At 42.7% G+C, this 17381-nt stretch overlaps 1 protein-coding gene across 2 annotated transcripts in view; it reads left to right on the forward strand.

Annotated features, from left to right (window-relative positions):
* The window catches only part of CEP83 (centrosomal protein 83), an 84186-nt gene that overhangs the window by 8285 nt on the left and 58520 nt on the right, over positions 1–17381 (forward strand). For both annotated transcript variants that reach the window (XM_077470607.1, XM_077470606.1), the window contains exons 4-6: positions 2157–2249; positions 6272–6403; positions 13432–13683. In XM_077470607.1, coding sequence (XP_077326733.1) covers positions 2157–2249; positions 6272–6403; positions 13432–13683 — 477 coding nt within the window. The remainder of the gene's footprint in view (positions 1–2156; positions 2250–6271; positions 6404–13431; positions 13684–17381) is intronic.

Raw genomic sequence — 17381 nt, forward strand, 5'->3', positions numbered from 1 at the left:
GAATACCAGTCAGGTTTTTAGTGCTGGCTGTGTTCCCATTAGGGAGATTCTACCTCTTTGTCACGTTTACCGTTTTCCTGTTTGGCTATGGAACAGAAAGTGAAAAAGAAATCTCCCCAATGGGACACAGATGGCCAAAAAAAAAAAATCCAAAATAGGAAAAAATGTTTTTGCCTTTAGTTCTACTTTTAAGGGCAATGTTATATTAATACAATGCATTAGGAGCAAATACAATTGGCTTAATTGCCACAAGACCTTTTTGTTTTAAAGTGTGGATACATGCATAATTTTTAACTTGCAATTTAAGAGTGTTTACATTAATATATGTAAAAAAAAAAAAAAAAAAAAGGGAAAAACTTTAGTTCTAGCTTTAAAAATTGCTTTACTATACAAATAAAGGTACAGTTTATTAATAACTGTTCTTGTATATTTGTGACATCTCAGGAATGTATTCATTCTTGGCATGGATGCACTTACAATGAAATAATATATCTGATGCTAGACCCACTTTAAGGATTTCCTTCAGACTGGCCTAGATCTTAACCTCAGTTTGCTAAAGGTTCACGTGACAGCAATTCCTGTCTAGGTGGGCTAAAAAGCCTTGGTAATAGAGTTCCTCGGAGTGGTGCTGAAGATTCGCCCTCCCAGAAAGAGTATTTCCCCAGTGGGACTTCTTCCTCCTTCTTCCTCCTTCCTCCTTCCTTCCTTCTTCCCCCCTCTTCCTTCTTCTTTCCCCCTCTTCCTTCTTCTTCTTCTTTCCCCCTCTTCCTTCTTCTTCTTCTTCTTCTTACCCCCTCTTCCTTCTTCTTCTTCCCCCCCTCTTCCTTCTTCTTCTTCCCCCCCCTCTTCCTTCTTCTTCTTCCCCCCCCCCCCCTCTTCCTTCTTCCTTCTTCCCCCCCCCCCCTCTTCCTTCTTCTTCTTCCCCCCCCCCTCTTCCTTCTTCTTCTTCCCCCCCCCCCCCTCTTCCTTCTTCTTCTTCCCCCCCCCCCCCTCTTCCTTCTTCTTCTTCCCCCCCCCCCCCCCCTCTTCCTTCTTCTTCTTCCCCCTCCTCACTATATGGCTTGCTACCGAGAGTACTGAGGTCCTTTTAAAGCCTTTGTTAACCCAACAGAAAATGGATCCTGCTCCTTTTTTAAAGCGTGTTATATGACACAGTGCTTGTTCTGTGTCATTTGGCCCCCTGTAACACCTAAAGAAAAAACCTGGCTGATCCTGCCAGTTTCTACCCTCCCCTCTGTAAACTGACCACGGTGCATCATGGCTGCTGAGCCCAACACTGTGGTCAGTTTATGTGCCTCTGTCACCTGCAGCCTGCTATCTGTAGCTCTCCTTTCTGCTCTTGTGTCCTCCTCCCTCCCTTCTCTGTCTATCTGCTTGTGACAGTACCACCCCTCTCCCCTCCTGCTGCTCTCATAACACTAACACGTATACACCATCAGCACTGCCACCTATTGCATTGTCCCCCTCTGTGAATGATTTTTATAAATATAAATGCTGTAAATGGCTCATTTAAGAGCCGAGATTACGATTGCATGATCAGCCAGCTCTTTCCTCCTCCCCTCCAGACGGACGATAGCAGGAGAATCTCAGCCCTGCCCACTGCATCTCTTGGGGGACAAAAGGAGAAAGCTGTCTGGTCATGTGATCGCAATCTCGGCTGTGAAATTTAGGTATTTTTTTTTTCCATAAATCACACACAGAGGGGGACACTGCAATAGGAGGCAGTGCTGATAGTGTATACAGGTGAGTGGCTTAACAACCACTTTAACCATACATATTATTATTTTTTTTAATTTTTTTTATGCTATAAAATGGTCCTGCAGGAGTGCTTGGAGGTGGAGTTCCATGTATAAGCACCAAGAAAGGAAAATTAATAAGTATCTAATACAATTTTCCATTTTTCCTGAATATGCGCAGGAAATCTTGTTTCTTGGATTTTATTTCCTTTATTTTTTTTATAACTGCAGCCGTATTATGGACCAAGAGAAATGCATTTCATAGAACTGCAGACAATATTTGTCGTTTGTTGCCACTAGTAAATTTGCATGTGATTTCTCTCAGATTTTTCCTCAAGTGCATTCTTGCTTGCTGAGATCATAATTTAGAAAACAAATTGAACATCCTTGTTTACCAGTTAAATAACCTCTTTATTTTAGGTGCTGTCGCCTCAGAAACTAGACCTATTAAAAATTCAAATACAGCAAGACATAGAAGCTCCTATGCGACAACATTGTCAGAAATTGGTTGAAGTAAGTATACCTTTCATTTTTGGTTTCCTTTGGAAGAACTGGTTGAGCCTCCAGTGGAGCACCAGTTTTTAATGAGCAAAACTAATAGAATAAGCTTAGTTGGTATGAAGATGGGGACAGCTTGAGCCCTATCTTATTTGTACAACTTGTATTTTTTTTTTCACTGCATTTAAAACATCCATGGTAAGAGAGCCTAATTGTAGTTTCTCAAAAATTCTAGGAATTAAGTTAATATAGATCAAACAGTACATGTTAAAGCTGATGTCCAGGAATTCAGCCACTGTCTATAAAATGTTTAGGCTTACTATAACCCAACAAGGTGCATCACACCTTGTGGGCTTATCTCTTTTATTTACAACTGCCTTTTTTACTGAGCGCCGAGAGTACAGCAATTACTATACTCCTGTTAGCTTGACAGGAGAAACACTGCGCTCTCATACAGCAGCACCTTTGCCAGCCTCTCCCCTCTGCTGCCCATTCACAGACTGCTTTGTATTTTGTGATTGGGTTCCCATAATATAAAGCCCTCTTTGATTAGGCAGGAGGAGGGTAGGGGCAGATAGAAAAGCTGCATACGACTCTGCAGGTTCAGGAGCTGAGACCCAAGGGTCCAGCGGCAGAGCACTAGCCCTGAAGTGTACTCCAGGTGCTTAGTAAAAATAAATAAATTAAATTAAAAAGATGAATTTACAAGGTGACTATGACATTTAGGAGGCTGCAGCTGGGCTTTAAGCATTTGTATCTTAAAATACTTAAAATTGTTACAACCTCCTTTTTTTTTTTTTTTTCCCCATATGTCAGTTTTTTTTATATACATTTTAACAGGTTGGCCCACAGAATCTCTTAAGCCTAGTTCACACTAGCCGAATGTCAAACGGCATCGGCCGGTTCAATAGAAACCCGCCGACATTCGGGCCCTGTGTTCTGCGGTCAGTCCGTGTAGCCGGTTTCTGTCAAAGGGGCATGACTGAAAAAGGTCTGCCAATGGCTGAGAACACTGGAGCGCCAGAACACAGTAGAACAGGGGAGATTGCTGTACTAACGTTGGATAGTTAGTACATTGGCTTCTCCTAAGCTGTACTACTACTGGGTTGAACAAAAAAAACTAGCGTGTACCAGGCTTTACTCTTAGATTTAGCTGCAGCTCAACCCACGTGGCAAGGATGTTATGAGAGTGTTTCATTCTTGTTTTTTTTTTTTTTTTTTTTTTTTTTTAAGTAAATTCATAGGCATAATTTTTTTTTCTTTATTTTTGTATAAAAAGTAAGAAGGTTAGAATCCCTGTCCCTTTTTTTTTTTTTTTTTTCTGTCTGTGTCCCTGCTAAGGAAATTCACCCTTTCTGTTTGTCCTGGCTGGTGACTATTGTGACAAAGGTAGAACATTTTAGAGGTCCTCGGAACAAGTGTAAGAATAAATCTTCCAAGGAAGACAGTGACATCTGTCTCATATGTTAATTTTAGTAATTTAGAGAGATTTTGTTCTCGCTTTATGTTTTGTCTCAAGGACAGGAAATGAAGGATAATCTCGCAAAAAGTACACTGTCAGCAACACAGAAAGAAATAAATATCTAAAACTACACTACACTTTTGCATTACAAGGGAAGTGCGCCCACACTTGACTTAATAGCTTTGGGGAGGAAGATCTGGGAAATCTGCTCAGGGTGGGACCTGGGAAAACCCGAAAAATAAAGAGGAAACCACCTACCTATTCTAGTTTTTAGTTAAAACATAATAAAGCAATTAATTTCAGCTTCATGCTTTCAGAACCGTTTTGTGGAATACATGGCTCAATATTCAAACAAAGCTGAATACATTTGAACAGAGAGTACATAATTGTCTTCTCTAAATCATTTACAGTTATGCTTTAAAACTGATTTGCAGAAAGGTCAGATTACACAGACATAAGAGTAAGTTACAGTGGAGGGACACACTCCCTACTTGTCCACATTGGGGTACATTTATAAAGCAGTGAATCCAATATTTGCATACATTTGACTCTTGTGCATGTGTTTTGATAACAGTGCATTGATTAACCACCAAGGTTTGTTTGGCAAGGCTTTGTTCACACGAGGCATACTACAGCGTGTGCCCATGCAAGGGCCATGTTTACCTGCACAAGAATGCAAGCAGTCATACTAATGTTGGGACACAGTGGCTGCTTCCAATTTGCCATCTGTGCAGATACAGAGCCCCCCGAACGCAGCAGTGTGCGTTCAGGGCTATCCACCCGCCCATGGAGGTCAAATTTGTTCTTGCAGTGGCTGCATCTGAGTTGACACCAATGGGACTGCCTGCCCAGGGATGCACAAAACACCTGTGCATCCCTGTGCTGATAAATATGGCCTTGCGCAGGTGTATGCTGTAGTACGCCTCTTGTGATTGAGGCCCAACTTCTCTGCTTTATAAAGAAGACCCCATGAGGTACTTTTAGTGATGCAGTGAGTGTTCTGTTGTCTTATTGGAGATGCTTTGTAAACTTGGTGACATGGATGCTCTATGTTACATCTATTTGTAATATATATATATATATTTATAATGTAATAATTTCTCACAAAAGATAGTACCCCTCACATTTTTGTAAATATTTTATTATCTCTTTTCTTGTGACAACACTGAAGAAATTACACTTTGCTACATTGTAAAGTAATGAGTATACAGCTTGTATAACGGTGTAAATTTGCTGTCCCCTCAAAATAACACAACACACAGCCATTGATGTCTAAACCACTGGCAACAAAAGTGAGTACACCCCTAAGGGAAAATGTCCAAATTGGGCCCAATTAGCCATTTTCCCACCCCGGTGTCATGTGACTCATTAGTGTTACATGATCTCGGGTGAGAATGGAGCGCAGGTGTGTTAAATTTGGTGTTATCGCTCTCACTCTCTCATACTGGTCACTGGAAATTCAACATGGTACCTCATGGCAGAGAACTCTGAGGATCTAAAAAAAAAAGAGAAGAATTGCTCTACATAAAGATGGCATAGGCTATAAGAAGATTGCTAAGACCCTGAAACTAAGCAGCAGCACGGTGGCCAAGACCACACAGCGGTTTACCAGGATAGGTTCCACTCAGAAAAGGCCTCGCCATGGTTGACCAAAGAAGTTGAGTGCACGTGTTCAACATCACGGAAATAGACGTATGAATGCTGCCAGCATTACTGCAGAGGTTGAAGGGGTGGGGGGGGGGGGGTCAGCCTGTCAGTGCTCAGACCATATGCTGCACACTGCATCAAATTGGTCTGCGTGGCTGTCATCCCAGAAGAAAGCCTCTTCTAAAGATGATGCACAAGAAACCCCGCAAACAGTTTGCTGAAGACAAGCAGACTAAGGACATGGGTTACTGGAACCATGTCCTGTGGTCTGAGGAGACCAAGATAAACTTATTTGGTTCAGATGATGTAAAGCGTGTGTGGCCTACAGTCAAGCATGGTGGTGGGAGTGGGGAGAGGGGTGGGAGGGAGATATTTTAGAAGAACTCGTGAAGTAAAGAAAGAAAACCAGGATAATGTGAAAAATTGAAGGGCATGAATGTATTTTGGTCCTATGGTTTTCTTTTAATACTTGATTATGTTTTGTACGCAACTTAAATGAAAAATTTAAATAAAGAATAAAAAAAAAGAAAATAATGGTGGCCACACAAAATATTGACACTTTGGGCCCAATTTGGACATTCTCACTTAGGGGTTGCCAGCAGTTTAGACATTAATGGCGGTTATTTTGAGGGGACAGTAAATTTACACTGTTATACAAGCTGTATACTCACTACTTTACATTGCAGCAAAGTGTAATTTCTTTAGTGTTGTCACATGAAAAGATAGAAGAAAATATTACAAAAATGTGAGGTGTGTGTGTGTGTGTATATATGTATATATATATATATATATATATATATATATAATTTCTTAATGTAGAAAACATCTAATCTGTATATTGCAGTTGACTTTCCTATCTTTATCTAATATTTATAAAAATTTAGATAAAAGTTACATTTTTGAGACTAATCATGAATTCATTTTCTAGGATGCTGAAAAATATCGTGGAGACTTCAACAGACTGCGTTATGAAACAAGTATTCTTGCAGCTCAGATTGAGCAACAAAAAGAAGAGCAGACACGTATTTTGGCAGAACAGAAGATCAAGTATGAAGCCGAGGTATGATAATATGTTAAATAAAAATAGAAAAAAATCTGTTCCATAACCTGTACAGAAAGAGGATATTAAGAAATTATTAAAAGCCTCTTCATATATATATATATATATATATATATATATATATATATATTATAATTTGTTTTTTATTTGAACTAAGAAACACAAACAACACACAATATGAGGCATTGTAGAGGGAGAAGATTAGTTTGTGGGGATGACAAATGCCTCCTCAGCCAGTGGGGCAACTGCAGATTCACACAGAGATCATCATTTCTTGGTCATAGAGAGAAGGTATGACAAGGACATGACAACTAAAAGGAACTTTATGACATTAAATAAATTCACAAACGGGATTAAAAAAAGATTACTGGATTTCGGAAAAATACAACCCCTTTAGGCTACAGTGTGCCTACTGTTTCTCCTATCTATGAAATGTGAACTTATTTTTGTGAAGGGTTAATTTTTCTGTTGTCTCCAAATGCCCAGACTTTTAGGGGTTTATTTACTAAAGGCAAATCCATTTTGCACTACAAGTGCACTTGGAAGTGCAGTCGCTGTAGATCTGAGGGGGACATGCAAGAAAAATAAAAAAACGCATTTTTGCTTGTACGTGATTGAATGATAAAATCGGCAGAGCTTTCCCTCTTTTCAGATCTTCCCCTCAGATTTACAGCGACTGCAGCCTGTGTCCAAAAAACCCAGACAGAGAGCAGAGGACTAGTCACCTGTAGTTTCTGTGATTGTGTCTCCCTTTAGCTGATTTTTCCTGTTGCTGACTTGCCATGCCTTGCTTAGCATTGCATTTGTGTGTAGAAGCCGCCAGTCACCTGGTAGAGGCAGGGCTTTTTCTTTCTCACATCAGAGCCTTGAGTAAAGAGAACAGTGAATAACATAGAAGTGACATCATCAAATCTCATCCCAATTCTCCCGAAGTTAGCAGTCAGGGGCAGCGATGCCTTGGATCTCACACTGCAGATATACAGCTATGAAGCTTTTTATGCACGGGAGAGTCTAGGCACCCTTACATACAAAGAAGTGCACTGCAGGTATTTTTTTTTTTTTTTTTGGAGGAATTCCATACAAAAGATATTTTTTCAAGGTACTGTTTGGAGACATTTACCATTTCTAAATTTTCCCTTGAACATAGAAAATGTTTATTTTTTAAATTCGGGGGTGGGTTGACCTCGCCGGAAGATGGCTGCCTGAGATCAGAGCTCCCGTCGCCACAGAACTCTGCCACCTTATACCGGAGGTATTTCCCGCCAAGATCAACCTGAAATCATGGGGACAGCCTCCCGTAACTCCTCTGCCACCTGATCCCGCTCTCCCCGTGAGACAGTCTAAACTAGCAAGTAGCAACATTCTGTCACAGGATGTTGGTGGTGAGCCTGCCCGGGGACATTGTCTCACATTCAGTTATTTATGGAGCTTGTTTGGCCTGCAGTTATACTATGTGTGACAGCAGAAGGACACTGTTTCTCAAGCATTTAATGTTACAGTGCGTTAACGCTTTCTAACCCTTCACTACAATCGAATGAAGCTCCACTTACTTGAGTTAAGTTCTTAACTACATTTGTTATGGCACCCTTCATGACCGTTTCCCCACCTCCTGGGAGGGGATCAGCCCCATGAAATTAACAGGGGTTTGTTCCCGACTGTAACCATGATCCTTGTCAGGGGTCCATATACTTATGCGGGCCTAGGCTATACTTGGACATGGTAAGTCAACCCACATAAAAACCCTCCTCTGAAGCTTCCCTTGCGCTTTTACTGCACGAGTGATCAGAACAGTGGCCTTGGAGTCACCGCCCAGACTGCCATGGATGCTGATTTACAATGAAAGAGCCAGTTCACAAGAAGGACTACACCCTGATCCTTGCAAATGCAGGAGAATAATATTACAATTCACTCTTACTTACCAATAGATGTTTGTAACTATCATAATGTACTGTACGAGGAGGTTACTAAGTACTAAGATCACTATTACTCATTTTACTCAGGTCCCTGACTAGGACCTATAGAAAATACATGAGAACAACTTATACCTCAGGTAGCCGAGCAAGGTCCTACGTTTTCCCTATAGCTCCTCTGTATCCCCTATTTTGTAGACTCTATAACTTTTTTTTGCGCAAACCAATCAATAAACGCTTATTGCAAATTTTTTTAACAAAAATATGTAGAAGAATACGTATCGGTCTAAGCTGAGGGAATTTTTTTTTTTTTGGGGGGGGGATATTTATCATAGCATAGCATAAAGTAAAAAATAATGCATTTTTTTTGTTTATAGCGCAAAAAATAAAAACCGCAGAGGTGATCAAATGCCACCAAAAGAAAGCTCTATTTGTGGGGAAAAAAAAGAAAAAAGGACGCCAATTTTGTTTGGGAGCCACGCCGCACGACCACGCAATTGTCATTTAAGGTGACGCAGTGCCAAATCGCACAAAACACTTTGGTCTTTTGCCAGCCAAATGGTCCAGGGCTGAAGTGGTTAACTCGCTGACAAAATAATTTCCCCTTCTGATGGGACTCTGTCGCCATACCTACCTCGGTGTCCAGCTCCCGTTTAAATTTTTTCCGAGCTATACTCTAGAAATTGCCTCCCGATCCTGGGAATCATCCAACAAGATCTTAAAAAACTGACAACTGGTCCTTTCTCCTGGTCGAGAGAGCGGCCATTATCAAGATGAATGTCCTTCCAAGAATCCTATACCTCCTCCAAACTTTACCAATTAAAATCCCCCCCCCCCCCAGCATTCTTTTCCTCGTACAGGCAGATTTGCAAGAACTTCATCTGGATCTCCAAGCATCCTCGGTTGAGCCAGATCAGTGACCCCCAAATTGAAAGGGGGGATTGACCTCCCAGACTTAATGTCAAGGTAGTTGACCCTACAGCTGACTGCTGTGGATGGAGCTCTAGGTTATACAGGAGAGCAGGTACTTTGTAGCACCTACACGGATGACACTGGGAGCTAGAGCATGAGATTTCATGGGGCGAATCTAAGAGCCAGCGGGTGTTCACCAGAAGCCCCTAGAGGTGAGGATGGATTTAGCTGCAGTCTTGCTCTAGGTCGCGACCCCCAGTGCCTCCCAGCTCACGGTAGACTACAGGGGGGTAGAGTGGAAGCAGCAGACTGCCACAACAAAGGATAGTCAGGAGATAGCCAAAGGTCGGGGTAAAAAGCGGGTAAGGATAGTCAAGAACAAGCCAAGATCAGTAGCTGGAATCAGATGTAGAATACACAGCAAGTCGCACACAAAAGCTAAACACACAATATTGATCATCAGAGCTGGCTTGCAGTGCACAGGTTAATATAGAGTTCCCTGATGGGGGCTGGGGTGGGAGCCATGCTTTGAGGGGAAATTACTTAACCACTTAACCACCGGACCATTTGGCTGGCAAAAGACCAGAGCGTTTTTTGAGATTCGGCACTGCGTCGCTTTAACTGACAATTGCGCAGGCGTGCGATGTGGCTCCCAAACAAAATTTACGTACTTTTTTTTTTTCCCCCTCACAAATGGAGCTTTCTTTTGGTGGTATTTGATCACCTCCGTTAATTTTTTTTTTTTTGCACTATGAACAAACAAATAGCGTTAATTTTGAAAGAAAAAAAATGTAATTTTTTTTTAAACTTTTTGCTTAGCTCTGAAATGGGACCATAATGTGATTAGGATATGCATTAAGAGTGTAAATGTAGGTAGGGGGTACTGTAAGAAGGGGAAAAAGGTTGGGAATGCCTCCAGGGCATAGTAGGAACAGAATCAGAAAGACAGACAAAAGAGAAGGCAGATTAGATAGTATCTCTCATTCTGGGTTGTGAGGCAACATTCAAGAAGTCAGTCTTGCTGCACCATTTCCCATAGATAGGCATCAGTATACACAGGTCTCGTGGAAGGCCTCCTCCCGGTTATACAAGGTGGTGGTGAGGTCTTCCATATCTCTTAGTTCATTTACTTTAGTAAAGCACAAGGATTTGGACGGGGTGTTCTCCAATCTCCAACAGAGGGGAACACATACCTTAGCCCTGTTCAGCGACTGGATGGTAAGGGAGGATTTGTATTTCTTGATTGGTCTTTCTGAAAGATGGAGTAGACATGCCACAGGATTTCCCTCCAGGTCTACATTTGTCAGGTGTTTTTTTACGCCGGTCCCTTTGCGCCAGAATGTGAAGCATCGTTCCCTCAGCAGTGCCACACCACCAGCATGAACTAGGAACCTGAGGGAAGAAACAATGTAAGGTAGTGGGTACTCTGTACCATCTGATCAAAATCTTATAACCGGTCTCTTGGACTCTTGAAGCTATGGATGACTTTTGGTAAAAGTGAAGGATCTTCTCTTTCTGAGAGTCATTGAATTGAATACCTATGTCAGATTCTCATTTAGAAAGGAAGGGTGGAACATATCTCTCTGCCGGGTGAGTCAGAGAGGCATAAATCATCGAGAGACTGTGACGGACTGGCTTCCCCCAGTGGCAAGTGTGTTCCACTCTCATGAGCTGGCGAGCTATGCCCAGAGTCCTCAAGCATCCCCAAAGAAAATTGCATAGCTGAAGGCAACTCCAGAAGTCCAAGGGAGGATTTGTGGCAGATACCCCTGCAGTAGGGGAAAGTTGACCATCGGTACCGACAAAGTCACAAAGTGGCGCCTCCCACTCATGTTCAATCGCTGGAAATTAGGATTTTGAAGACCAGGAGGGAATTCAGGATTCCCAAGTAGTGGTGACATCAAGGAGTGACGAACGGCGTCTCTTGCCACCAATAGGATGCTCGATAAGGGGCTTTGGTAAAGGTGAGGTGATCCACGGCCAGCTCTTAGCAGTATCTTTAGAGTCCTCTATTTCCATGGCCACCCAGTGTTTCGCTGCTGCATGACAATGCCAGTCCACTAGTCTAGTGAGGTGCGCCGCTCTGCAGTAGGCTTTCACATCTGGTAGGCCCACTCCACCCCTATGCTTTGCAAGATGAAGTTGCAGTCTAATGCGGGGCTTACAATGCGACCCGACAAAGTCCTGAAACAGCACACTCACTCGTTTCAAAAACACTGGCGGGAGGCGAATAGGAAAAGCTTGCAACAAATACAAGACTCTAGGTAGCACGGTCATTTTGAGGGCTTTGCATCACTCAAACCATGTTAATGTGAGGGAGTGCCAATGGATGAGGTCAGCTTTAAGATGGATCAGCAGCGGGGTAAAGTTTGCAGAGCACAAATTAGAGGGGTCGGGAGTAATATCAACCTCCATGAAACAACTTTTTAAATTCAGTTCCAGTTTAAGATGGCACACATTTTTAACAATCTTCTTTATATTTGGCAGAAACTGTGTAGGACCTTCCTTAATAAGCTGTTCAATTTATATTCAGTCAAGTAATGCTTATAGTTGGCAAATTGAAAAGAGATTGTACAGTCTGTGGTCAGTAATCGCTTAAAGCGGTTGTAAACGCCTACACAAGTAACTAGCCTCAAGTAATCCACAGAGTTTAAACAAATCCTCCCACATAAACTGTACCAGTTTATCTTCAGCCCCCTCTCCTCTACAGCTATTTAGAGTATAGCAGGGAGCAAGGATCTGAGGTCTCGCACACTATACAGCATAGAGCAGGGAGCTGAGGGTAATCTGAAATCTGAGTGGAGGGAAAGGACACCCCCCTCTACACCAGGGGTAGGCAACCTCGGCACTCCAGCTGTGGTGACACTATAAATCCCATCATGCCTCTGCCTCTAGGAGCCATGCCTGTGATTGTCAGGGTCTTGTAATGTCTCCATGGGACTTGTAGTTTCACCACAGCTGGAGGGCCCAGGTTGCCTACCCCTGCTCTATAGTCTCATAGGGAAATATGCAGAGCTGAGGCTGTCGGTTACCTGCTGTGTGCTGGAAAGGGATGGGGCAGTCTCTTGGGATTGTGGTGTAGGCATAGACTGTCAGAAGTGACTCATGCAAATAGAGGAAAGAAAGAGGACAGAAATCACATGTGCTTTGGATAGAGGCTAGTACACACTATAGAAGGATATGCTTTGTTCATTTTTTGCCTACAACCACTTTAAAATAACATGGGGCTCGATTGACCACAGACCCTTTGTGTATACTTCATCCTCATTGTTTGATGGAACTGGAAATTAATAGACGTGGATTTTCTGCATTTAAATGCTGGCACAAAGTAAAACTTAAGGCGAAACTTTTTTATTTTATTTTTTTTTCCATTTTGGATAAACTATGGAAGGGTTAGAATCCATGTCAGGTTTTTTTTTGTTTTTGTTTTTACATCTGTGTCCTATTGGGGAGATTTCTTTTCATTTTCTGCCCCCTAGCCACAACAGGAAGTGAGAGATAAGCTCTCCAAAGTGAGGCAATCCCCTGGTTGTCACCAGGACTCCTGTCCCCGTTGATATTTTTTTCCTTCTATTACTGTTTTGGGGACAACCCACAATTTGGGATTTTCTTTCACTTTCAAGATTAATGGTAAATAGGACAATTGGAGAGGGTGAATCTCCCTAATGGGGGCACAGACAACAATTAACAAATGTTCTATTCCCGCTCCACTCTGTCCAAAGCTAAAACAAATGCCTTTAGTTATACTTTATGCACACTTTTACAGACTACATAGAACCAGTGACTCCGATCTCTGTCCTCAAAGGGGTTTTACAGCCTTTACCCCTACTAAAGCCTATGGGTCACAAGATGTTTATGATTTAAAGCATGTAATGTAGTAAGGAGCAGCACTGTTTAAATTAAATTCTGCTAATAAGGACGTTTTTAAAAATGCCCAAAAATTTGTCCAATACATGTTTAGATGCTTCAGTTCTATATCCAGTGCATACAATTTCAGATCGTATTTTGTTTATATTGCTTAAACATTGAGCTCTATCTATGAGTAGTTTGAGTGAGCTTCTGTGTATATTTTTTTTTTTTTTTTTAAACCCCAGCTATATGTAGTGAAATTAAAGCACGTTCGATTGCTAAGTAGAGTCTGGATGTTTTGGGTATGATAGAACTTCTAATAATGATACATTATTGTATGTTTAATAATTCTTGTAGATCTCGCAGCTGGAAAAAGATAAAGAGGAGCTTCATAATCAGATAATCAGCATTGATCCCACAAGAGATAGCAAACGTGTGGAAGCTCTTTTAGCAGAAAAAGTCCAATTGTGCCAAACTATAAAAGATTTAAGAGCGGAGGTGACAGAACTTCGAGCAGCAAGAGACCACTATGGATCACAAGCTGAAAATGTACAGAGATCACAAAAGCAGCTGTATAGTGAGACCCAGGCAACTATCCGATCCCTTGAGGTAAACGTTCATAGGACTGAGTATTAAGTTGACATTGTATGAGGATACACTAATATTTATTCTGTGTTTATTCATTTTTGTCAAAGTGTTAGATACTTGTGATACATGTTGGGATATACACAGGAAAGCATTGGTGTCAGGTATATTTATTAAACAATTAAAATGTCCTATTGGATAAGTATCCAGAGACATACACCTTATCCACACCACAGCACAACCAGAGGACTAAATCCAGAAAAACAGAACGCTGAGAAGCTGGCGCTAGTGTGCGAGACCCACTGAACTGTCAAGGAAGCAGCTTTTCATTGTCTAGATACACATGTGAAAGGAAAGTCTGTGGAGCTAATGGGCAACACTTTTCAAGGACATCCACCCTTTCTCAAGTGTAACTGCTGCAAATTACACAGACGTTTTAATCGGAGACCCTGATGGACTACAATGGTCAGGGAAACGTTATAATTCTACAGGCTAAATTAAAACAGATGCAACTGGACAGCACATATTCTAATGTCAGCTATGCTAATTTCACTGGATTTTTGAAAAACATCAATTGTTTAAAACAGTACAGTGCATGCAAGTCAGGGTGTTTAAAATGTTAATAAAGTAAAAATGTCCATCGGACAGAAGGGCTCCTTTTTGATTTCTCCAAGGCCTGCAAGTTTAAAATGCAAATGCTGGAACCTGGATCTGCCTACACCTCCAAGTCTTCCAGTTCCACAAGCAAGTCTTCAGAATGCCCCCACTTTTGAAAGTGGGGGGACGTCTGCTAGCCTTTGCAGCCATCTGGTTCTGAGACATTTCAGACCTTTGGGCCATTGCTGGAATTTGTGATCAAATACCACCAAAATAAAGCTCTATTTGTGGAAAAAAAGACGCAAATTTTGTTTGGGTACTACAGCATTACATGTCCGTGTAATTGACAGTTAAAGTGATGCAGTGCCAAATTGTAAAAAGTGCTCTGGTCAGGAAGGGGGAAAATCTTCCAGGGCTGAAGTGGTTAATGATGGCCTCCTGTGAGGCAGTTCTCTATGTCCGATTCCACTCCGGACTGTTAGAACTCCCACATTTTGCAGTGTGGGACAGGAGATCCCATTCTTTGGACTGTTGTATCCGATATGCAAAACCATGTTTGCCTTGGTATGGTGGGTCAAACACTCAGCCTGGAGTTCAGAAAGATTTTCCTCTTACTAGTTTGGAAGGTTCCTATGATGGAGGCCAGGCTATCGGACTGGGGAGGAGTCCTTTTATACCCTCTTGTTTTTTTTTTTGCCAGAGAAAACCCGTCTCCCAATCCATATTCTGGAGTTCAGAGCTTTTCAGTTGACCCTGCAACACTGCATCTCTCGACTGGAAGCTTCAATTAGACAACGCCACATCAGTAGCATACCTCATCCATCAAAGAGAAACCAAAAGTCTTCAAGCTCAAATAGAAGCTGACCAAATTCTGGCCTGAGAAAACCTCACATTCTGGACCAGCCTGCTGTGCACATTCGGGACCCAAACAGTTGGCAGGCAGATTTCCTCAGTTGTCAATGTCTGGGCCCCTATTGCAGGTGGGAGATGTTAGACATGGACCTCCTGGGATTTCAATTTCAACAACGAACTGACCAGATTTGTCTCCAAGTCCACCGATCCTCTAGCCTTTGCGGTGGATGGTGACTCTCTGGAATCAGTTCAACCTGAAGCTCCATCCTCGTCTGCTCTGCAGAATTAAGATGGAGGGTGTTCCAGTGATTCTCTCTGCACCAAACCGGCACAGGAGGATGTGGTACCCAAACCATGTTATACTACTAAGAAAGAAATGTGAAAAACTGCACTAAGGTAAAAGAAAAAGTGTAAATTATATGTACTCTAAGGTGATACCTGTGGGAATGAACGTTTAACTGTCACATAAATACAGAAAAAATGAAAAAAATATACTACTAAGCCGCGCTTAACTTATGCAGACAACTGATTGTGCACAAAAATAAAAATTGAAAACACAGTATAATAACCATATATAAATTAGTGAACATGTGTGCATAGTGTAAAGCACATATAGAAAACTTGAAACATAAAAATTGACCCTTATTACAATATAAATTTCCGTTATGTGGGCCTCTATCGGCATAAAAGAAAATAAGACAAAAACACCCAGTATTTAAAAAGTGAGTCCGTATGCATGAACCACAAAAACAATTGTTATAAAGTGTGAAGATGGAGTCCTTCCAAAACTAAACCACAATATTCATGGAAAAGCAGCCACTTAGTCCAATGAAAAGGTAAGTGTTCAATCCGCCACCAACATGTGATAAAAATTTGCCGCTTACCAGAAAAACATGACCCCCCACTACAGAGGGTCACACGAGACTTGTAAGAATGACTTCCGGCCAAAGGGGGGTCCTCAATTTCCTCCTAGTTCCACTACTCCAGTGGGGATTGGGAAGAAGGCCTGTTCCCAAGCGTATTCCTCAAAGGCCCAAAGAAGGACTCAAAAGAAGGGACATCGGAACCATAAAGGGAAGATAAAGCTCGAAATAGTGTAAAACCCTTTATTTCTCAAAATAAAAAAAGTAAAAATGCACTTACAAATATATAGAAGAAAATAAGCCTTAAGTCCAGCCCACTCAGCTGAGTGGTACGCTATACATCACCTCGTGTTTGTGACGGTTTCCAGGAGAACGGGTCTGTCTGTGTGCGTCCGGCCGGGGATAAGGGGATTTTCCTCTATTGTCTGGATGTGATATTTTCCGTTCAAGTTTCTTTCAGCTTCTGCTGTTTTCTTACAAAAGTCTAAGGCGGCGTACACACGCGGGGACTGTTTGCCGAAACTAAGTTCGTCAAACAGTCCGCTCAAAGTTTTGAATGAACGAACACGCCCACACACGGCACTTTTTGAGCGGACAAATACGGCAAACTTTGTTCGTCGTACTAAGTCCGCGCAACTTTTGAAATGAGCGGACTCGCCCACACACGAGGCAACAGTCCGCTCATTTCGAGCGCGTGTCAAGGTAGGCGCCTGGAATGGACTTAAAGGGGAACCCCAACGCCGAAAAAAATCGGCGTGGGGGTTCCCCCAAAGTCCACAACAGACCCTTGTCCGAGCACGCTACCCGGCCGGCCAGGAAAGGGAGGCGAGCGAGCGCGCCCCCCCTCCCGAGACGTACCAGGCCGCGTGCCCTCAACATGGGGGGTGCCTTGGGGAAGGGGGGGCCGCGCGGCCCCCCCACCCCAAAGCACCTTGTCCCCATGTTGATGAGGACAAGGGCCTCTTCCCGACAACCCTGGCCGTTGGTTGTCGGGGTCTGCGGGCGGGGGGCTTATCGGAATCCGGGAGCCCCCTTTAATAAGGGGGCCCCCGGATACCGGCCCCCCACCCTATGTGAATGAGTATGGGGTACAATGTACCCCTACCCATTCACCTGTAAAATAAAAGTACCCAAAAAAAAAAAACACAACACACGAGATAAAATATTTTATTGCACAGCTCCGGGGGTCTTCCGTCTTCGGGGGTCTTCTCGCCGGACTCCTCCGCTATCTTCGTGTAGCTCTTTTGCTAGCGGAGGAGTCCGGCTTTCTTCCTCCCCACCGCCGGCCTCTTCTCCCGACTTCGGGGGTCTTGTCCCCCTCTTCGGTTCTTCTGCCGGGCCACCGCGCCTTCTTATAGCTCTTTTGCAGGCGGTGGCCCGGTCTTCTGTCGCCGCCTTCGGTTCTTCTGC

This window comes from Lithobates pipiens, unplaced genomic scaffold (genome assembly GCF_037356315.1).
Source record: "Lithobates pipiens isolate NorthernLeopardFrog02 unplaced genomic scaffold, aLitPip1_a1.2 Scaffold_8, whole genome shotgun sequence".
Lineage (NCBI taxonomy): Eukaryota > Metazoa > Chordata > Amphibia > Anura > Ranidae > Lithobates > Lithobates pipiens.